At 35.1% G+C, this 22,446-nt stretch overlaps 3 protein-coding genes across 11 annotated transcripts in view; 1 reads left to right on the forward strand and 2 right to left on the reverse strand.

Annotated features, from left to right (window-relative positions):
• Positions 1–1,410: 1,410 nt before the first annotated feature.
• Positions 1,411–6,965, reverse strand: LOC306873905 (general transcription factor IIF subunit 2-like). 3 transcript variants are annotated; one of them, XM_079423446.1, is made up of 9 exons: positions 6,759–6,964; positions 6,559–6,632; positions 6,434–6,452; positions 6,211–6,355; positions 3,591–3,632; positions 3,210–3,291; positions 2,817–2,916; positions 2,575–2,718; positions 1,411–2,051 (listed from the first exon to the last, which is right to left on the reverse strand). In XM_079423446.1, the coding sequence occupies exons 1-9, from the start codon at positions 6,822–6,824 to the stop codon at positions 1,932–1,934; spliced, it is 792 nt and encodes a 263-aa protein (XP_079279572.1). In that variant the 5' UTR covers positions 6,825–6,964; the 3' UTR covers positions 1,411–1,931. The 3 variants fall into 3 exon arrangements, with proteins under 3 accessions (XP_079279572.1, XP_079279574.1, XP_079279573.1); XM_079423447.1 differs by having other exon boundaries at positions 1,510–2,051; positions 3,591–3,623; positions 6,759–6,963; XM_079423448.1 differs by lacking the exon at positions 3,591–3,632 and having other exon boundaries at positions 6,759–6,965.
• A 459-nt stretch (positions 6,966–7,424) lies between these two features.
• LOC306873901 (GPALPP motifs-containing protein 1-like) lies at positions 7,425–11,412 on the reverse strand. Of its 2 annotated transcripts, none has more exons than XM_079423438.1 (8): positions 11,212–11,405; positions 10,864–11,008; positions 10,192–10,314; positions 9,956–10,093; positions 9,518–9,791; positions 9,045–9,209; positions 8,771–8,872; positions 7,425–8,506 (listed from the first exon to the last, which is right to left on the reverse strand). In XM_079423438.1, exons 1-8 carry the CDS (start codon positions 11,291–11,293, stop codon positions 8,288–8,290), a joined length of 1,248 nt encoding a protein of 415 aa, XP_079279564.1. In that variant the 5' UTR covers positions 11,294–11,405; the 3' UTR covers positions 7,425–8,287. The 2 variants fall into 2 exon arrangements, with proteins under 2 accessions (XP_079279564.1, XP_079279565.1); XM_079423439.1 differs by having other exon boundaries at positions 7,426–8,506; positions 10,192–10,311; positions 11,212–11,412.
• Positions 11,413–11,441: 29 nt separating this feature from the next.
• LOC306873898 (progesterone-induced-blocking factor 1-like) overlaps positions 11,442–22,446 on the forward strand; it is a 51,787-nt gene continuing 40,782 nt past the window's right edge. The window contains exons 1-10 of one of the 6 annotated variants that reach the window (XM_079423431.1): positions 11,470–11,712; positions 11,914–12,188; positions 12,308–12,408; positions 13,223–13,421; positions 13,577–13,696; positions 13,908–14,041; positions 14,365–14,473; positions 14,776–14,957; positions 15,210–15,335; positions 16,292–16,390. In XM_079423431.1, the coding sequence (XP_079279557.1) occupies positions 11,940–12,188; positions 12,308–12,408; positions 13,223–13,421; positions 13,577–13,696; positions 13,908–14,041; positions 14,365–14,473; positions 14,776–14,957; positions 15,210–15,335; positions 16,292–16,390 (1,319 nt within the window). In that variant the 5' untranslated portion in view covers positions 11,470–11,712; positions 11,914–11,939. Of the gene's footprint in view, positions 12,189–12,307; positions 12,409–13,222; positions 13,422–13,576; positions 13,697–13,907; positions 14,042–14,364; positions 14,474–14,775; positions 14,958–15,209; positions 15,336–16,291; positions 16,391–22,446 lie in introns of all 6 variants that reach the window. The other 5 variants (XM_079423434.1, XM_079423432.1, XM_079423435.1 and 2 more) reach the window with 5 other exon arrangements.

Consider the following 22,446-nt stretch of genomic DNA (forward strand, 5'->3'; position numbering starts at 1 on the left):
TGAGCTGTAAGCTCGAATCATCAAAATTAAAACAAACAAAAAAACTTTTGAAATGCTTACTTTACGTTATGAATGTAAAATATATGAAAGTTTCACTTTTTGAAAAAAGTTTTTCACAATATTCAATTTTTTTGAGATGTAACTGTAGACTCCTATTTGAGAAAAAAAAAGGATAATAAAGCGCAAACAGGTAACCCTAAGGATACAACATAGTTAATTAGGAAATTAAGATATACAATTTTATTAAATTGAATTCACTTACATTTTCTTCATTTCTCTCTTTTTTTTCCTTTGAAATCAACCCATTTTTTCCACCCTCTTGTTATATGGCATGGTGGGCAAAATCAGCGGTTTGGGTATCTCTTCCCTACACAATGAAAAGCTGCATCTACTATTTTAAATTAGGAACTAGAACAAAACATGATTTTAAAATGACTTGCGCTGTAGTGGTAGATTCTGAGTTATTACCAAAGAGATGTTTATATGTAGACCTTACTGTTTGATAAGGTTTTTCTTAACGGGACGTTTAGGATTTAGGTTGGATATTCATTATATCAGCTGTTTTACTTACCAGGAAGGAAATAATTCCAAACTTTACAACAAAAGCATGTGTTCATATATAAAAATGTCCATAAAACAGAAGCAGATGTTCACATACGTCTACAGGGTTAAGTGAACAGTTAACATCTTTTTAGCCTTCATACACGGTAAGGCCTTTGACGAGTTTTCAAAAGTAAAAAAAAAGTATTCTAATTGTGCTTTAGAATGTTTGGATATCTCTATTGATTGTGTTACAGTTCTTCTCAAAAATATAACCTGCAAAATGAGGCCAAACATGGTACAGTTAAGACAAAAGTTATGCTAAATTACAGATCATGATGAGCAAATGGTTGTGGCTTGCTCAGATGTGTATTGGAAGCACAAAAGCCTCCGTCTTTTTAAGACGGGTGTGTCTGACATCTGCATGTGAAAGCGATGGTGAATATTGTCTTTAAAGTCCTTGATAAGCACATGAAAGTATCTTTAGCATCTGTATAGAGAATGCGAAATGCATCACAATACTGTGTAGTGTTGAGCTTCACCCCTACTTAACCCTGCAATTATTCTGGTTGATCATTTGTGTTCTGCCGACGTCTCACCCATATACACTTTTACTGTTTATCCAGTTTGTTGGTATCATTTGTAACCAAACCAGCTCTCTAGACATTAAGTCATGTGCCCACTTGTGAACCTAAAGAATTTTGTAAGTCAGAGTAGATTTGCTGGTGTGCACAATATCACTGGTTCTGGTAGCTGCAAAGAAAGCCTAAATAATGACCCCATTTTGATAATGAGCTGCTTTGAGTTTCTCAAAGCCATCAAGTTTGCTTTCATATTGGTCACACTCCATGTTTAACATATCAAATATATCTGGTGATAAAGCAGTTTATTTGAACTTAAGTATTTAAACAATTTAAATATTTAACCCCAGTCCTTCTGTGAATTGTAAAAATAAAAAAAAGTTTTTTTGTACAAAAACCTTTATTTCAAGAGCATTGAAGAACATTAAATACCATATAAAATAAGTGTTTCAATCAGAAAACTAAATCCGAATAAACGGTTTACCATTAATCTATCAACGTTTCTTTAAAAAGAATCCAACATCACCCATTTATACACAACATTTAGATTATAAATTCTTTTCATGTCACATCACTGAAGATTTGAACAACTATCACTAGTTTTTTTTTTCATGGGAATCCCTAAATATGCATAATCCAACTGCTCAGCATTGTAAAATGCCACATAGTTTTCTGATACACCTCTAAAAACAACTGAATCATCCTTGAAGAAATGATCCAGAAACAACAATTTGAACTTATTGGGGAAGTTGGCTTTTGGGGTTTTCATAGCCACTCCAATGGTCCAATAGTAGTAGGCTTTGAAAATGATCAGTCGCTCTTCTCTTCGTTCTGGTAGTGTCGGTACTCTGGTTTGAGCTCCCAGGTGTTCTTGTGGGTGCCTTTGACATTGTATATGCCAATGTCTCGAAGAATCTCCTTCAGGTAAATCTAGAAATTAAGAAAGGATGATTTTAGAGGCAGCCTTGTAGCCCAGCGTCGTGGGACTCTCGTGACTGACACCAAAGAGAAGAAATTGTTGAATAAATTAATTAGTTTTCTTTGCACACAAAAAGTATTCTTGTAGCTTCATAAAACTAAGTTTGAACCACTGATTTCACATGGACTATTTTAACAATATCCTTACTACCTTTCTGGGCCTTAAATGTGGTAGTTACATTGCTGTCTATGCATGGTCAGAAAGCTCTTGGATTTCATCAAAAATATCTTAATTTGTGTTCCGAAGATGAACGAAGGTCTTACGGGTTTGGAAAGTCATGAGGGTGAGTAATTAATGACAAAATTATAATTTTGGGGTGAACTATTAACTATAATCCTTAAGCAGCAAATCAAAATTAAAATGATTTCTAAAGAATCATGTGACACTGAAGACTTGGAATAATGGACTTACCAACCCGACACCTCTGAACAGTAGTGTATGTGTGTTATGTAATGTTACTGTAATGTAACTCACCACAGGCTGTTTTGTGATGTCCACTAGATCCTTAATGTTATAAAACTGGTGCTTCTCAAAAGCAGAGAACAGCATGTCCAGCACCTGTTGTTTATCTGCTCGTGCCCTCTTCCCTTCTTCTTTCTTCTTCTTTTCATAGTCCAGCTGAGGGGGGCGGGGAGAACAAAGAGAGTGTTCATCAACAATCAACTGCATATCAGATACTTCAGGCATCTGCTGAAAGATGCAAAAGCTTGACCTACATTATAAGCGTGATTAGCCACAGGTTTGTAGTTGGTGGTCACGGCTTTGTCAAGCTGTTGGGAGAATCTGAGGGGTTTAGATAACTCCTCAATCTGCAGTCTGCAAAAAAAAAAAAAAAAAAAAAAAAACACAAAATACTTTAATATATAGAGTTCTAGATGAGCATATTAAAGTTTATGTACCAGACATCACACACACAAAAAAAGTGAGTGTGGACCTGTACAGACATCATAAAATCCATTTTCCATCTCATTTAAAAGAGTTGCTGCCCATATAGAGTTTTTGGCTCACAAATGAATCACTTATGAGTTTCCATGACAATTATAATGCTGTTTGTGCAGGCAGCTCACTAAATTTTGGAACAGAGCTAGTGTGTGCATGTGTGAGCATACTTCTTCAGCTTCATGTAGTTTTCACTGACGGCCGGTCTGCATTCAGCTCTCTGCACCACCACTCCTTCTAGTGCAATTTTATCTTTATGAAAGAAAAGAGACATTAATACTCAATGACAGTTGTAACTATGCAATTGCTGCTGCAATACACAGCCCATTACTGTTCAGTCATTACATCAGCAGTGAGAGGCGCATTCTGTACATTCGCTGCTCCAGGCTGTGGAATTCTCAATACACCATTTCTTAAAATTAGGCCATAAAAAGCATTTATAATTGCCGTTTTGTTGGCTGAGTGTCAAATCAATGGCCATTAACAGTACAAGGCTTGACGTGGTCCTTCCTGGACCTCCACTCAAGCAGGGAGCGACGGTGAGCACTCACCTGGGCATGTACCTGAGCCGCCGGCCTCGGCATCTGATTGCCCTACGAGAGGGATGGCAACATGAGAACGAGGGGGAGTACATGCCAAAGTAATCACGGCAGGCCAAGCCTTACGGCAGCTTCTTACACAGCAGTCAGCGAAAGCAAATAGAGACAAACCACGCATATACGACCAACAAGCCACACTGTACCTCTGATCAGTCAGTTCACGAGTTAGCTTCATTGAAACCAATGAGGAAATTGATCTAAATGAATCCAAAAACCATCAACCAAAAGTACCCTGTCTTCAAGGATGTGGAGATTGGTGGATTTATCTTTTCTTTTTTTTTTTTAAAGGAAGAAATGTATACTTCTATTCAAGGATGCATTAAATTGAACAAAAGTGACAGTAAGGACTTTTAACATCGTTATATTTAAAAAAAGTTTTTCACTTTTTATTCATTATCCTGAAAAAAAAAAAAAAAAAAACTGTATCAACCAAAAATAGTTTCAAACAAATATATTAAGCAACACAACTGTTTTCAATATTGATAAGAATGATTGCTTGATTCAGCTTTACCATCACATGAAGAAATTACCATTTAAAATGTATTAAAAAATATATTACTTTAATCCAAGAAAATTGTAATAATATTTCACAAAAAAAGTGTATTTTTGATCAAATAGATGCAGCATTAAAAAAAATTATAAAAATCATTCAGCCCCATTTTTGAATAACTGGTCCCAGAAGACTTAACAGAAGAGAAGAGACCAGGCTCTGAAACTCAAGCACATTCACAACAACTAAAGAAATCCTCACTGTCACTACAAAAAAAAAAAAAACGTGAATTAGCATGGCAACTATACAGAGTTGGTCATGCACACACAACACCCAAGCTATACAACACAACTCCATGTTAAATAAGGAATAATTAAGGTAGTGAGCAGATTTGGTTTTCAAAATCAGCGATACTTGAAGGCCCATTCTACTGTCTTCTACCATTAAAACACCACAATCACATACACTGATTGAAAGGCAGAGGTTAGCAACTGCAAAAGCTTAAGAGACCAGATGAAAGCTGTAACAACCTAATATCTGATTCATCTCACACAACAGACAAAGAGCAGAGAGAGAAACTGAATAGAACTGGAGGAAGAGAGTATGAGGCAACTGAAGTATATACAGGTAATCCCAGAGATGGCACGAAATGACTTACCCAATGAGCTGTTTGAAAGCAAAAGTTAAGTTAACAGGAAAAAACTATGATACTTTATAATAACTTCTATTAAAATGTAAATAACTAACATTATATACAAGTCTTAGCATGGCATGGTTTACACATTCAGAAATGATTAACATATTTTCTTGATCACGGACGGCACAAAATCTCATCTCAACACATTTAATGAATGGATATGCTATTTTAAATGTATAACACTTGTCAAATAGTTTTGAGGTTAATTTACCTAATTGTGTCTATTTGTTAATGAAGGATTTGTAGACAATGTTTTTAGGTTTGTGAAGTAAAAATTATAGTTTTATTGTAAACAAAATTGGTACAAAATAGCCAAAGTGGCATGTTGTCACTTTAAAATATAATACATATTGTAATTAATGGGGTTATAATTCAATATTATCATACATTAGATGTACATTTCGGGCATCTCTGCTTTTCATTAAAACCTACAGGTTAACTGAGTGAAATCATTCACATCAAATTTTTGTTGCTATTATGAATATCTTCAATTAAAATATGATCATTTAAATATGTATATATTCATATGACTCTCTGTGTGTGTGTGTGTTCTATAAAACTTTATCCAGAGAGGGAGTCTTAATCTTTTCTGTAAAATTATTTTACATTTTGTGCTAGAACAACTACTAAATTAGCAAATTCTTCAATGTCTTTCCTATTATAACACACTGGCTGATGCATCTTCATCCTGCACATGCAAAACGTGTTACAATTTAAAGTAAATGCAGAAAATAAATGCACACTGTTCTTAAGTGACCATCTTACCCTATTATTTAAAGTATAACAGCATTTTTAGAAATTCTAATACAGTGGTTCTGAAATCGTATTACACTGGAATCAAATTATGCCCCCCAAAAGTACCAAAACTCTCCATCATAAAAAAAGTAAAAAATCTAAATCTAAAGATATTAACATAATAGTAAATAACATTAATGATCAAATAAATAGTCATCAATTTTTTTGGTGAATGACTACACAATGTTACTATGTATTACTATTCATGGGTATCTAATTTAATCAGTTTATATTTATATTTTTGCACTTGTTATAATCCACTTTTTACATTCTCATCAATTGATTAAACATTTTGTACTTTTGTTTTTTCTTCTTGTACATGTTCATCTGAATATTTAAGCCTATTGTATACTTCCCAGATTTTTCTTATCTCTGTTACTATACTATCTCTTTTTTATACTATTAAGTTACATTTCTCGCTCTCTTTTTTTCCCTAATATACTTTATAAACAGTTTCACAATCTATGGAGTGGACCTGATGTACATTTCAGTGCTGGTTATATATTCTCTATATAACTGTAAGTTATATGAATCTACTTTAACTTCACATCATTTCAACGCACAGCACGTAGTGACATCCTTGTTCTCACCTGAAGAGTTTTCAGTAAAAACAGCCAGAGTCTGTCCACCGACCGTCTGCAGAGTGAATGGATGCTCTCTAGGGGCTCGTACCATAGAGGATTTCTCCCCAATGGTGTCTATGGTGGTCAGCTCCTCATTGAGTGTGAAAGACACCTGTCAATCAATCAGAAAAACATCGAGTAAAGACACAAGTCTCATAAAACACTGAATGTTTAAAGACATATTAGTTACCTCTGCTTTGCCTTGATTCCTGCACAAACAACAATAATTGGATAAATATTACTGTTTTAAATGAACGTTGTGCTTGTAGTATTCCATAACATGTAGCTAGATGGTTGTTATTTTTTGCTACGTACTTGCTTATTCGGAGCTTTCCAACTTCTCCTCTCCCTGTTGCTTTGGTCCATTGCTGTGACAAATACTTTGGGACCTTTATGAAGTTTATACAAATATAGCTTTAAAACAATGCCCATATTTAACATATAAACCACACTGCCACGAGAGGTATCTGTAAGCTATATGCTAAAGCAATCATCGAGCTATTTAAAGCACTTACTTTGACCAGCCATACGCCCGTGTTCTGTTTTGCCCCGGTTAAATCCACCTCTCCTTTGTCTGACATGTTTGTTACTAGTTTAAATATTTCTATTCTAGTTATTTCATGTGGATTTAATGCACCGCTTCCACGCTACACACTCGCTAGCTAACACACCACCAACAACCGAGCAGTCTGTATGGTAGCCTGTTAGGACAAAAATGAAAAGCGCGTTGGTTAATACAGATGCTATATAGTGACAAAATCCATGAATTTGGAAACAGTCAACAAAACATAAGTACTTTCTATTTGTTAGCTCAATCATTAATAGTTAAGTTAAAGGAGATATTGTTTTCGTCGCTTTGTCATTTTATTTAGTCAAAAATAAAAAAACACTACTCGATTTGTTTGGAAGTGAACATGTTTTTGAGAATAGAATACCTTACGAAAATTAAACATGGTTTTACTACCAAAAAAAACTAAAACACGGTTATTATAGTTCAACCATGGTAACCACAAATTTACCATGTGTTGGCTACACTAACCATAATTTAACCATGGTATTTATAGTAAAACTGTGGTTATTCAAATTGCAGTCAATACGCCCAAAAAATATGGTTACTACACTTTTACTGTTATAAAACCATGGTTAATTGGCGTAAGGGATTGAATAGAATAGGATAGATTAGAATATAATATAATAGGTATTTATTTACAGAAACGATCACACTTTACATTTATGATAGCATAAAAACCTCCAAGAAACAATTCAGTTGAGCCTTATAGCCTCGAACTTACATGGTTAAAATTATATCGCAAAAAAATAATAAAATATATTTTTACATGGGGCAACAAAAAATAATATTAGGGCCATCATGATGGTTTGCATTGTAACATCACTATGCATGTTGATTCGTATTAATATAGTAATAGTGTACTGTACAGGAAGGATGTAATAGATTTAAATGGTAAATTTGACAACTGCATAAATCAAAGTACAACAAAAAACTAGTGATTATAAATACTTTAGAATTTCAATTGTTAGCATCATAGTGATTAGTTTTCTTCATTAAGGTAATAATAATTTGGGATTAAGTGTTATGACACAAAGTTTTAATGGGTCTTAAATGGTCTTAACTTTCATTGTCATGGTGAAGTACACGTGATCTGAACGTGGAATATTCAATGAGGAATGCACACTCTGGTGAACAATACATGACCCAAAAACATAAAACTGACACAATTCAGGGGAATTCACTGGATATAAACAATAATACTTAAGTATTAATTACCTATTAATACAACGGCAGCCTAAAAACTTGTAGAAGTCACAAAATTACAAAACGTTTAATGCACTCTCTCTTACAATTAGACATTGTAAAAAAAGAAAGGCAAATTCAGGAGGAACAGTCGGCCCTTCTAATTTTACATATAACTGTCAACAAAAGCTCAATGTTTTGATGATGATGATGCTTCGAAGATTCCAATGCAGTACAACATCCTTTAAAAAATAAACCTCGACAACAACAGATAGATTTGTTGAATGTCCCTCATAGGAACATGCGGTCTTTGCTGTGTGAAAAGCGGGTGTTCAGCTCTTCTGACTTCCTGAGCAAAGCTTTTTTCTGAGCCTCATCAAACCGATTGACTTGGAGGTCTGTGTCTCTGTCGAAAGGTCTTCTTTCCACAGGCTTGTTAGCATCCTCCTCAGCTTTTCTTTTCATCTTTTTAGTGTGCATACTGATGAGAGATTCACCACGCTTGGACTCCTAAAAAGAGATGGACATTCTGAGATTGAAATTCATATTTTTATACTTAGGCAGTCGCAGCTCGCAGCTTCATCAAGCACACTAAAGGTGTGGTCCATCAGAGTGAGCTACTCCAAAATAAATCGTTTTACTGTATTTTTGATCAAATAATAATAATAAAAAAACACTAACTTAAAGTATTTCAAACTTTTTACCTGTGATATGCATATTAGTGCAATATTGTAGAATATGTGTAGAAAAACAGCTGGATTTCACTGAACTTACATTATATTTTGAAACTTTTTCAGCCGTCTCAAGCTCTTTCTGAGACAGATGAGGTCCATCATCCTTGGCAGATTCACCTTTTTCCTTAGCCTCTAGTCGTTCCTAGGAAAGACAAACAAGAAGGGAATTTCCAAACAATTCCTGAAATCCCTCTTTTCCAAAACCCAGTGCTTGAATTACCTGCAGAATCACATATGATATCACTGGAAAATCTATGATGACTCTCCACAACAATCCCCACATCTGCACTCAATTACATTTACTGCTAACTCACCCTAGCTTTTCGCTCACGGTCAGCGGGAGTGTCAGTCCAAACTGTGCGGTCTTTGTTCTCAGGGCCTGATCTTTTTTTAAAGGTTCGTGCTTCCAGGCCCACATGCTGCAACTCAGGAGGCAACTCAGTCATCCAGCTCTCTCTGGAGATCACTTTGGGGCCAGTCTAAAAGCAGAAGAAGCCAGGATTGTTTAGTCTACCCACTGACTGGAATAAATCAACATCTATTTTCATGTTCAACAAAACAAAACATGACTCATCCTAGGGTATGAAGTATGTAAACGGAAATAAAAATTGAAAGTATATAAGGCTTAAAATTAGAAGCATATGTGTAAAGATAAGTAAAAACAAGAAAAATACAATATACAAAAAAATTACAATATAATAAATAACAATAATAATTATTAATAATAATATATAAAAAATACTAGCTTAATTAATAGATTATTAAAAAATACATAAAAAGCATTTACATCCACTCCTGTAAGTTTGTCTTTCATTCTTTGAGCCCTTCTTTCAAAGTCCAATGCCACAGAGTCCTGGGACGGCCCTTTTGATGGCATGGGTCCAATGACATAATCATCTTCTTCTTCTTCTTCTTCTTCACCGCTTGACACTGATGGTGTATAACCTGGTGGTAGAGCTGGTCCTAAAAATCCTCTAGTGTCTTCTTTTCCCTCCTCTTCATCTTCATCTGCATTTTGTCTTTTAAAGCGTGGAGGCAGAGCAGGTCCTATTACAGGTGGTCTGCAGGGAGAGAAGAAAAAAAAACTAAATTAACATTTACATTTGCATGTTAAATTAGAATAAATATAGCAGTGTGTGATACTACCAACTCTACAAAACAAAAATGTATAGAGCAGTCATAATGTCAACTGTGTTTGTTTAATTCCAGGACAAATTCCTGTTACCGTTCAGGAGATCTGTCTTGCTTTCGATATCCTGGTGGTAAAGCTGGTCCTAAAAACCCTCCGGTATCATCTTTTGCATCTTCATCATGATCTTTTTTTTTAAATCCTGGAGGGAGTGCAGGTCCTAGTAAAGGTGGCCTGGTGATGCAGAATGTAGTTCATCCAAGACTTAGATTGGGATGCTGAAATTGCTCTCCAAACGACCATGTGGGATACTATTATTAAGTGTTTATTACCCTTCAGGTGATTTGTCTCCCTTTTGATATCCTGGGGGAAGAGTTGGACCAAAGAAACCTTCATCATCACCTTCCTCATTGATTTGCTTTTTATCCATCTCATCTTTTATGTTGCCTCTGCTGCTGTTAAAGAACCACAAACAATTACACATAAATATCAGCTATCCCTCCATATCCATCTTAAGGCTATAAATGCTTGGTTTTATGACCAAAGCTCTTTTATTGTGGAGGCAAAACATACTGTATAATGCAATGCAATACAATGTGGATTGAGAAATGAACAAATAAACGTTCCTGAAAAGCCTGATGGATCATACTTACATTTGAACATGACTTTTCTTAAAAAAAAAAGTTATAAAATATTCTAAAAATTATATACAGATAATTAAGTAAACCTAAATTGCAAGGCCTTTTACTTGCTGAAAAGTATTAAGTATCAATCAGACTACAGAAGGCATCTAATAGATTGTGTACAGCAGGTTTTTCAGCATAATTTAGAGGTCTTAGAAATTTATGTACCAAATATAATGCAGTATGCTTTTTAGGGTTGACTACCTCCCAACAAAACATAAAAACTATTTGGATCAAAAGTGGTCCATTTATGACCAAACACCTCATTAAATATGAATCCCTGAGAAACACATTTATTTGGAAAGGCATCAAGTGTCATACTTTGAAGAAGGCCGGTTCCTAGATGATGATGATGATGATGAGTATTTGGCTCTCTTGAACACGACCTCCTCTTGATCACTGTCTTCACATGAGCTGCTGGAGGACTCTAAAGCTTTATACTTTGGAGGTAAAGCTGGACCTATAACTGGAGACAACATGTATTATTAATTACAATATAAACTAAAAGACTGAATGACTTGGGAAAGGGGGGGGGGGGGGGGGGGGGGTTGGTACCTAAAGGCAATCAGCCTTGTTATGCATTTGCAAATGCAAAATAATATATATATATATATACATTGCAGTTCACTAAGCAGCTAACGTTATTACAATGTGTATGTGTCAACATACTTGAGGCTTCTTCATCTGAATCATCACTTTTGCTTTTTCCCATCGTCGGTCGCAAAGCGGGTCCTATGTTTTGATTAGACATCACAAAAAATTATTGTATCAGAAAAAAATATAATAAAACACACGTATTCGCTCACAAACCCCAAAATATGCTACGATACATAGAACACACTCTCTTATTTCCGGTCTCGAATTTTAGGTAAAGTTCAAAATAAGAGTCCTGTTCCGGCGGAGTCCTATAGGTGGTGCCTTTTATTCGATCAAAAGCGTCTCTGAAGCAGACGCTCTTTAACGCAAACTTCACTGCTCATCTCTGTTGTGTCAGACGTCGTTGTTTCTAAGGAGGCGGGACGCTTAAAAGCAACAGTTGGTGTAATAAATAAGTTCCCGTTTTAATTATAAAACACTTTTTTTCACCAACATAAGATATTTTAAAGTTTGACGTCTCTCTTAAATTATTACTTTGTCGTGTTTTTCTTGTCACAAGGCTGCGAGAGTCAGGTAACCTTAGTTAACCTGAAATAACCGAATTTGTCTTCTTGCTTTGTCCAGATTTCATCGCTTAGCGACTAGCGCCTTATCCGTTAATACTTTCCTTGAGCTTCTGAGCTTCTCTCCTGACGGCTGACTGCTAATAATCCACATTCACCATTTGTAAAACATTGAAAAACAGTCTTATTTCCTTACATGACTAATCGGTAGGACGGTTGGACTGGAGCTGTGTTGAGATGCCTCCTAAGAAATCAAAGGACGCCACGGCAAACATCTCCAGCTCCATCGAGTCTGAGGACATCAGTCTGGAGACAACAGTCCCCACAGAAGACATATCGTCTTCAGATGAGAGAGATGGAGCAGGGAAGGTCACAAAACAGCTCCTGGAAAGAAAAGAGCTGCTTCATAACCTTCAAAAACTGAAGATAGAGCTGTCACAGAAAAATCTGCTCATAGACAACCTCAAAGTGGACCATCTTACCAAGGTAATGGTTGGTGAATGGAAAACTAATGTCTACATTGCATTACATACATAAGTTTGAAAAGTATTTGTTTTTTTTCTCCTATAAGTGTTAAAATGATTGTTTTGCACATTCATTTGTAGATAGAAGAGCTGGAGGAAAGGCTGAACGATGCTCTCCATCAGAAACAGGTGCTCGCTCTGCGTCTGGACAGCCAGCTCAAACTACAGCAGGATGAAAACAGGTTCATTCACATAGTTTTACTGACAAAAAGATCCTTTGGAAGTAGGATTTTACTATATATATATATAACTAATATATATTTATATATATATATATATATATATATATATATATATATATATATATATATATATATATATATTTATTTATTATTATTATTATTATTTTTTTTTTTTTTTTTGAATATATAATATGTTTACATTTGTATAAAGTATGTAAATATAAATATATAAATGTGCCTTTTTTATTTTAGTGGAATTGGTCTGCTAAGTAAAAGAGAATTAAATATTAAGTCAAAAAATGATAGCCATTTCCAGTTATATTTCTAGTTGACCTACCTGTTAATCACAAAAAAAGGGTGACTCTGTTTTTATTCTACTATACATGATGTTCAAACTAATAATGATTGTAGTTAATTACTTAAAAATAATCCCTTGTGATAGGAAACTTGTACAGCAGATGTAGGGTCAGTGCTCACTGTAAAAATGTTCTCTTTAATCCTGTGCAGCTGACATATGAAATAATAGAAACTTAATTTATTTAAAATCTAATTGTTTGAAATGGAACAGTTTATTGAAGCTTTAGACAAAATATAAAATGAAAAGTTTGCACACTTTCCATATGTATTTTATCATATTTGATACATCAGGTTTTTATGGCTCATGTAGAATGATATAGTGAGAATATGGAGCTCATACTCGAGGAGGAAAAAACACCAATGATATCCAATTTGGTGCAAATGTTGTTATTTATATGGCCAAAAAATAAGTTTGATTGCTTGTAGTCTAAGTCAATGAGATCTTCTGCTCATGCAGGAAGCAGCAAGCCTTGAGGAAGCAGGAGATGGACACCATCATGCTCAGACAGAAGCAGCTGGAAGAGACAAACCATCAGCTTTGTGATCGGGCAGGTGATCTCCGCAGGAGCTTGAGGGACCTGGAGCTGTCTGAGGAGAAGTACGCTGAGCTGAAGGAGCTGCCTGAGGACAAACTCACCATCCCTGAATATGTGGCTGTAAGCACTGAATTATCAACTGGAAAGGGAAATGAGGATACGTTTTTAGATACATTTATTGGTGCTATTAGTTCTAACCCAGTTCTTAAAAGCTATAATGTATGTGTGTGCATATGATTTTTTTGTTGTTGTTGTTTTTTTTTCTCTCTACATAGATTCGGTTCTATGAGGTTGTGAACCCTCTGAGGGCTCTTCTGACTGAGCTGCAGGTGAAAAAGTCTAACCTGAATGAGGATCTGGACAGTCATCGTAACCAAATTAGATCACTAATGGAGGTTTGGAAAAAAAAAAAAAAAAACTTACCTTTTTGGATACTAGTTTTGTACAGTCTTTAAAGTCAGCATGGAATATATATATATAATTTAGTCCGCTTTAACAGTGGTATAAATCCAGAATCAAGTATTCCAGACAACTGTGAAATAATCTTTGTTTTTATTGGTAATACTGTTATTTACATTTATTGCCGCTTTCCTATATCCCAATCAGAGCTATGAGGAAGAGAGGAGGGCGCGCTCAGAGCTAGAGATCCGCTGTCAGAGAGTCACGCTGGAACTTGCCAACACCAAGCAGCTTATTCAGGAAGGAGACTACAAACGAGAGAACTATGACAAAATCAAACGGTGAGTGAAATGTCCTACATTTGTCTTTGTCAGTCCACAAGACCACAAGAGCAGCCAACCATGCCATGCACACAGGGCACAGTCTCAAAACTATATGGAGCATAAATCATTTTAATGCATTGTCAGCCCTAATTTTAGTATCCCCTGTCCACATGTACACTCCATTCAAAAGACTTACATTATTGCAAAAAAAAAGAAAAAAAGATCAAATAAATGCAGCTCTGGTGAGCAAAAGAGATTTCTTTCAAAAGCATTACAAATGTTCTAATGCTGAGGTTGTGTGTGCATAATTATGAATATAACCTGTCTTATTGTGTCCACAGAGAGAGAGATGGGTATGAAACAGAGGTTAGAGAGTTGAGGAAGAAGTTGGAAATGCTGGACCTCACACACACTGCCCTGACCAGAGAGAGGAATGACCTAAATAAGGAGGTAAGATGACTGACAGATCAGCATATCCATTAGGCCAATTATTTAGTTAACCGATTGAGCCATGTTTAAATGATCAACATCTGAGATTGACAGTGGATAATATATACTGTTCCTGTATATATTTGGAACAAAAAACAAAGTCCATTATCCATTGAGAAGAATGAGAGCACATGTTATAACTGGTACACTAGCCATAAAGGCAACTGGTAGCCAATGTCAACATAAATCTGTCTGTCACAAATTGTCTCCTGTTACTTAATTTAACTCTTTCTTTCTCACTGTTTTTCTTTTTTCCTCTGCAGGTAGCCACTCTGCAGCAGTCTGTAACATTGATGCAGAAGGACAAAGAATATTTAAATAGGCAGAACATGGAGCTTAATGTGTGCTGTGCTCATCAAGAAGACCGTCTGGACAGACTGCAGACCCAGCTTGAAGACACAAAGAAAGCCAGAGAAGATGCCTATGAGAAATATGTTGCTTCTAGGTATGTGTGATTAATGATAAGGATGGTGCTTTCTTTTTACTTTTTCATGCTATTAAGTTTAATGTTCAGTTTAATGAGCAATACAGCATTGGTCTGTATTAAGAAGTTTGCATGATATAAATAAATGGGCCAAATCTGGTGAGTATTGTGGCAATATACTTGGATTTGGAGCAGAGATCCATTAATACTGTCAAATCTTTTTTGTGAAGTCATTACAGTTTGACAGTTGTGTCGTTTGCATCTCTCCACCAGAGATCACTATAAGACAGAGTATGAAAACAAACTGCATGATGAACTGGAGCGAATTCGAATGAAGACCAGTCATGAAATCGAGAGCCTGCAGAGGGCATCAAAAGAGATGTATGAGAGAGAGAACAGGTGAGAGCATGCCTACATGTCTCTGACTGGACAAGGACAAATCCTTGAAAAAATCTTAGAGCGAAAAAAAAACTGTTTACCATGGAAAAGCTGAGTATGTCAGGAAGTTTTAGAATTATGATTTCCAGTCCTGGAAGTCTTATCTGAAAATCTTAGAACATCATAGAAATTTCAAAAGGAAATATAAATATTTTGAATTATTCTTCTCTAAAATATTTAATTGGCTAGAAATAACTCTATAATGTTTATATAAAGTCATTATATATATTCTTTCTTTTTTAATAATGATCCTGTAATGATAAATGACCAGAAATTGATATATTAATAAATTGGGGAACTCTGTTTCTTATGTTTGTCTTCTAAACATTGTTAGTAAAATTAAGAAAAATGCATCTAGATACTGGATACTTTATAGATTTAGTTTTTACAAAATGTATCATATTTTCTATGATATTTCATAATTTTGAGTCAGCAGAGGGGTCGATCGCTGCACCCCTAGTGACCAAAGACAAAATAGTCTTAGCATTAAAAATGAATGAAAGTATAGTAGTTATAACTAAAGAATATCTGATTAAAATCTAACAACTCTGCATGCTTCCTTTTATAAATACTCTTGCACTACCACAGTGTCATTTTCTGTACACCGTATCAGAGCAACATTATAATTGTAAGTTGTTTTGAAAATTAGCACGTCTCATTTCGTGTTGGTCTCCAAATTTTACACATTGTTTCTCCACTTTTGTGGGACTATAATTACTGTGTAACTGGAATTATGCCATCTCTCTGCATCAAAATTATTTATTTGTAATATATCAGTGGGAGGATGGGGTTTACTTGTTACATGTAATGAATGATCATTCTTCATACTGTGTCAAGGCTTTAAAGCACACTTAACTTAAACCTGTGCTAAATAAAATACAGTATTGTTTCAGGAAATGTGTTCATTACTCTTTCAGAAACCTTCGTGAAACCCGAGATAATGCTGTCATTGAGAAAGACAGAGCACTGAATACAGAAAGAGATGCCCAAGCCAAATATGATCAACTCTTAGACCAGTAAGTTCATACACACCTCTCACATATGCGTGACAATCTCTAGCTGTTTTTATATTCTGATTGACAATTACCCAATAAAAAACATCATTGAGCCAATACATGTGCTGGATTTCTTGCCAACTCCTCATTCAGAGGAAAGAAGCATGACAGCTGAATGTGTGTGAATCATACAATTTTAATATACCAGTGAAATCTGTGAATAATGCAAAGATGCCACACCTTCTTGGCATTTTGAAATCAGGATTGTAACTTTGTAATTGTCTTTCAAAATTAGGACCAGGCATCGACATCTACTTCAACTGTTATGCATTCCAATATGATATCAAAGTATACTACCATATAAAGTTTAAAAGGGTCAGTAAGATTTAAAATTTTTTGAAGAATTTATAAATTTACATTTATTCAGCTAGAATTGATCAGAAGTGACAGTAAAGTAATGTGTAATGTTGCAAAAGATTTATCTTACAAATGCTTTTCTTTTAAAAGTTCAAATTAATGAAGAATCCTAAAATAATTGCCCACTTTCCACAAAAATATGAAGCAGCACAACTGTTTTCAACTTGATAATAATGAATGTTTCTTGAGCAGCATATCAGCATATTAGACTGATTTCTGAAGGATCATGTAACACTGAAGACTGGAGTAATGGCTGCTAAAAAAAATCAGCTTTGCATTACAGGAATAAATGTCATTTTAAATTATATTTAAATAATAATAAAAAAAAAACTTTTTGTAATGAATTGTAATAATATTTCACACTATTTCAGTTTTTACTTTAAATAAATGCAGCCTTGGTGACCAAAAGAGATTCTATCAAAAGCATCCAAAAATCCAACAGACCCCGAACTTTTGAACAGTAGTGTAACTGGATCAATGTTATTTCCACCCTAAGATTTTTTTAAAATTATAATAATATTGGTTAACTGTAATAAAATGACTTAACTTTTGCATTTATAAGCACACAGTAGAGATCAGCTGTGGCGTTAATGTTGTTATTGCCTTTGCGTGCATTTATAAATCTGCAAAAAAAAAAAAATGTTTTTGTTTTTTTTCTTGGAGTCAAACATTTCAGGCTTGACTGGATTCCTCCAAGGCCAAATCAAGTAATCTTTGAGTAATCTGATGATAGACATGTCCATAAATTGTCACTGTAAGTAAAAGTGGGTGTAGTCATGTTTTTAGTGAGATGTCTATGTGCAGTAATCAACAAGTTGCAGTGAGACATATTTTTACCTCTGTTACCGCCTCGAGAAAAATAAAGTGTTCTTGAACATTAGTTCTTGCCTGTCAAGCCAAGATTTTTAAATATGCTGATTGTTGTCCTCCTGGTTATGATAGCTATAATTATATTTGGAGCCTGGGTTCTTAAGGAGGAATTCGCCGTACAGTATATGTTCCCACGGTTTTAAAGCCTGTCTGACAGAGGTGTTGAACATGCCTTTGTTAATCATTCCATTGTGATGAAATGCAGTTGAATCCTTGTGTCTACACTGTCAAGATCAGGACAGTATTGGCTCTGGACACTGGGCTGTGGTAGACGAATGTGAACAAATAAATAAGCTAAAACAAGGACAAGTGGCAAGCTACGACATGACCAGAATTAAAGAAAATAATCAGTGAAGACTCACTGACAGGCTAATTTAGCATTTGAGCTCTGGTTTTAACAGCGTTGGTAAATGTCAAGAGTGAGAAAACATGCTTAACTAGCTAGAAAAGAACGCTCTACTGGTGCATGTCTGCAGCCAAAACAGACAGTTGAAGCACAGGCTTGAAAAATGACATACCTGAAATGTAAACCTAGTGTAGGCATAGCTACACTACCGTCGAAAAGATTGGGCTCTCTAATATATTATAATGTTTTTGAAATAAGTCTGTTATGCTCATCAAGGCTGCATCTTTGATCAAAAATACAGTAATGCAGTGATATTGTGAGATATTGTTTCCGTTTGAACTGTTTGAATTTGAAACTAAGCTAGTGTCCAGAGCCAGACCGCAGTCAGCTATATTTTGAGGAACCCTGTAATATGCTGATTTGCTGCTCAAGAAATATTTCTTATTATTATCAGTTGAAAACAGTTACGATGCTTAATATTGTGGATTCTTTAAATATAAAGTTAAAAAGAACAGCATTTATTTGAAATATAATGTTTTTGTAACCTTGTGCAATCTTTGTCACTTTCTTTTTTTCTTTCAAATAAACAAAAATCTTACTGACCCCAAACATTTGAACAGTAGTGTAAATCTAAGCTGAACTAAATTAGAATAGTAATTTTAAAAAGAGTAAATCATTTGTAAAAACAAGCATAGAGGAAAGACATCCTCATATTCTGTCGTGTAGAATTTAATATTTATTTCTCAAAGCTGGTTATGATAAGTGGTTAACTTTTTCGGTAAGTAGTTCAATATCATTTATTATATTATAGATTTTGCCAAGAAAATAGTTAGAAAGATGGCGTAGCCTTAAATCACATGAACAAATAACATTTCTGTTGCAAATTAATGATAGAAAATCTGCAAATAAAATAGCTTGTTTCAATTAAACTTGCATTATTCAAATGAAAATATTTGAAAATGGGCTAAGGGGGCACAGTTCTTATGGTTAATTAAATTATATTTGTATTACTTTACTACCACTTTTTCTTTCTTTTTTGCTGCTACCTCTTGTTTCCTCTTTGGCTGTTATCTGAATTTTCTGTTTTATTATTTCTAAACTTTTAAGATGTGTCTTTTTTATGTGGTAGCTGATAGGGGTGTCTAGCAGTGCAGGTTGTTGCCCCTCCTCTTTCTCCTGAGTGGTCAGCCCTTATTTGCCCATGTGAGAGGCTTACGGTGTCACTGAGCTCCATCCACATGCCTAGCATAGCAGCAGATACTCTACACACAGTTGTTGGGCATACCCCACGTTTTTCAGCCCCGGGGAACGGATTGCTCACATTCGCAGAGAAGCTCGATCGAGGGCAAAAATGACAGATGCTCCTTTACCCGGCTCTTGAGAGGTCGAGTCTATGGTCTGTGAACATCTTGTCCAGCGACTCTATTTTGGGCTTACAAATTTAAGTGAGGGAAGGGAGAATAGAAATTAATGTTGCATTGCATTGCGTCATGCCGAGAAACAGAATGAAGCAGAATAAAATGTTTGCAGTTGTGTCAAATGTACTTGCAGGCGTGACTCCAAGAAGACATGCAAAGTAAATGACACACACATAAATCCAGTGGTGCTTGAAAGTTTGTGAACCCTTTAAAAAATTTTGTATTTCTGCATAAATGTGACACAAACGATTATCAGATTTTTACGCAAATCCTGAAAGCTGACAAAGAAAATCCAGTCAAACAACTGAGACAAAAATATGTAATTTATCATTACATTTTTTCTGGAAAATGATCCAATATTACATATCTGTGAGTGACAATATTATGTTAATCTCTAGGAATAGCAGTTCATTTGAAGGTAACATTAGAGTCTATCAGAGAATATCAGGTGTCAGTGTGTGTCCTGCTTTTTATTTTTTATTTTTTTTAAGAATAGCAGAGTTGCAAGGAGAAAACCATAGCTCTCCAAAAAGAGCATCGCTGTCCGTCTGCAGTTTGCTAAAGTTCATGCTGACAAGGCTATTGTAGAAAGTTTTAAGGGATGGATGAGACCAAAAACAAAATTGTAGGTTTAAATGAGAAGTGTTATGTTCAGAAAAAAACCCCCACTGCATTCTAGCATAAAAACCTTATCCTATCTGTGAAACATGGTGCTGGTGGTGTCATTGTTTTGGGCCTGTTTTGCGGCATCTGGGCCCGGATTACTTGGCATCATTGATGGAACAATGAATTCTGAATTATACCAGCAAATTCTAAAGGAAAATATCAGGACATGTGTCTAATAACTGAATCTCGAGAGAAAGTAGGTCATGCAGCAATACAATGACCCCAAGCACACAAGTCGTCTACCAATGAATAGTTGAAGAAGAACAAATGTAATGTTTTGGAATGGCCAAGTCAAAGTTTGAAAAAGTTTGGCCAATTGAAATTTTGTGGAAGCACTTGTAGCAAGCAGTTCATAGGAGAAAACCCACCTACATCAGAGTTGAAGCGGTTATGTACTGAGGAATATACTAAAATTCCTACAAGCTGTTGTGCAGGACTGATCAGCAGTGACAAGAAACGATTAGCTGCAGTTATTGCTGCAAAAAATAACAGACCATAAATTGAAAGCAAAGATTCACATACTTTTGCCGCTCAGAGATGTGTAACACTTGACCATTTTTCTCAGTAAATAAATTACAATTTTTGGCTCATTTGTTTGATCGGATTCTCTTTGTATACTTTCAGGACTTCTGATTATCTTTCGTGCCCTATTTATAGAAATATATAAAATTCTAAAGAGTTCGCAAACTTTAAAGCACCACTGTATATGTATATCAGACAACCACTCCCTATAACATACTGTTCCAACAGCTTCCTCACCCTCCCTTTTTCCTTGAATTTATGTAAATAACAAAAGTCTAATATACTTTAAGCCAATAAATAGCTTAACAATATCCAGTCTTACTCCATAATGTATGATGGGAGTTGTCCAATTACGTACAATTTGTCACAATTATTACTTTAGGTGTTGGTCACCACTATGATGACATCCTTTGAATTCTTCACAAAACTGCCTACATTTGGCTCGATGTTAGTGACAATGCTCAAACAAAAGAAAAATCTTGACCTGCCAGTTTGGCCCCTCTGTAGGTGTGGTTACGGTTTCAATCAAAACCCCTGGAGCTCTCCGAAATGTTGTAATCCTTCAGAGACCTGGCTATAAGTGTAGGAGGACACGAACAGATACTCAATATGTTTGGGCATGTTGAGATTTGGGGTTTCAAGACAAAGTGGTTCACTTGTCACTTGACACGCAGCTGCCTCTGAGCTTGGCATCACCCTAATTTAGCAATCGCTTAGCTTAGCCTAAGGTGAGCCACAGCGGATATTATACATATTTCATTCTTTTTTTTTTTTTTTTTAGAAATATCACGATTCACGATTTTATCATGATTCTTTGTCATGTTGGTTTTACTATTTTGGTTTTAAGTTGTCTGAGCATTACAGCCAAACTAGAAAGACAAAGCCTTTCAAGGTAACAAAAAACAACAGCAAAAAAAAGACATGGCCGATATTTAGACCAAAGTGGGCGAAGATAAAAAAGTCTTTGTCATTATTTTATCTTTCTTATTAAAAAATAAGAACAAAGATACAGATTACAAATACACATAATATACAAATAAAACAAACAGTGCTTTATTTTCAGGTACAATAGGTGTATTTAGCAGGAGCATTCAATGAAATTGAATGAACAAATATAAAAATAAAACACTATATAGACTGATTCCTAAAGCAACTGTATTAAAGTTTTTCAGTCAAGAAAAGTGAGTGATTTTTCTCTTTGCGTTTTGTTAACGTTAAAGGAATAGTTCCCTCAAAAATAAATATTCTGTCATCTGTCAATTCTGTCATAATGTTTTATTTTTATACCATCCTTTACTCAAAAGTTGTTTTAAACCTGAATGAGTTTCTTTCTTCTGCTGAACATAAATGCTATTTTGAAGAAGGTGGAAAACCAAACAGTTGCTGATCCACAGTGACTTCCATAGGATTTTTATTTCCTACTATCTAAGTCAATGTGGACCAGCAACTGTTTGGTTACCCTCATTCTTCAAAATATCTTATTTTGGGTTCAGCACAATAAATTAATAGAAGTTTGGGACAACATGTGAGTAAGTAATGACAGAAATTAAATTTTAGGGTGAACTATTCCTTTAATGACAGTCGACAGCATGTTTAGTGTCCTGTCCCTTTAAGACCTGCACACATCTAATATACAGGCACGCATCCGTTTCTTTCTTAACTATTTACTTTCATTTTACAGATAACCAACTGAGTCTGTATGTAAACCTTGTGTGTTTTGACAGTATTAGCGCAAAAGATAACTTAGTTGAGTAATCAGGCGCTGTTAGACAGGCTTTTTAGTGTCCGTGCTTCAGGTGTATGCGCTCAGAAAAAGCGCACGTCAGACCAGCGCACGA

Source organism: Barbus barbus (genome assembly GCF_936440315.1).
Source record: "Barbus barbus genome assembly, chromosome: 8".
Classification (NCBI taxonomy): Eukaryota; Metazoa; Chordata; class Actinopteri; order Cypriniformes; family Cyprinidae; genus Barbus; species Barbus barbus.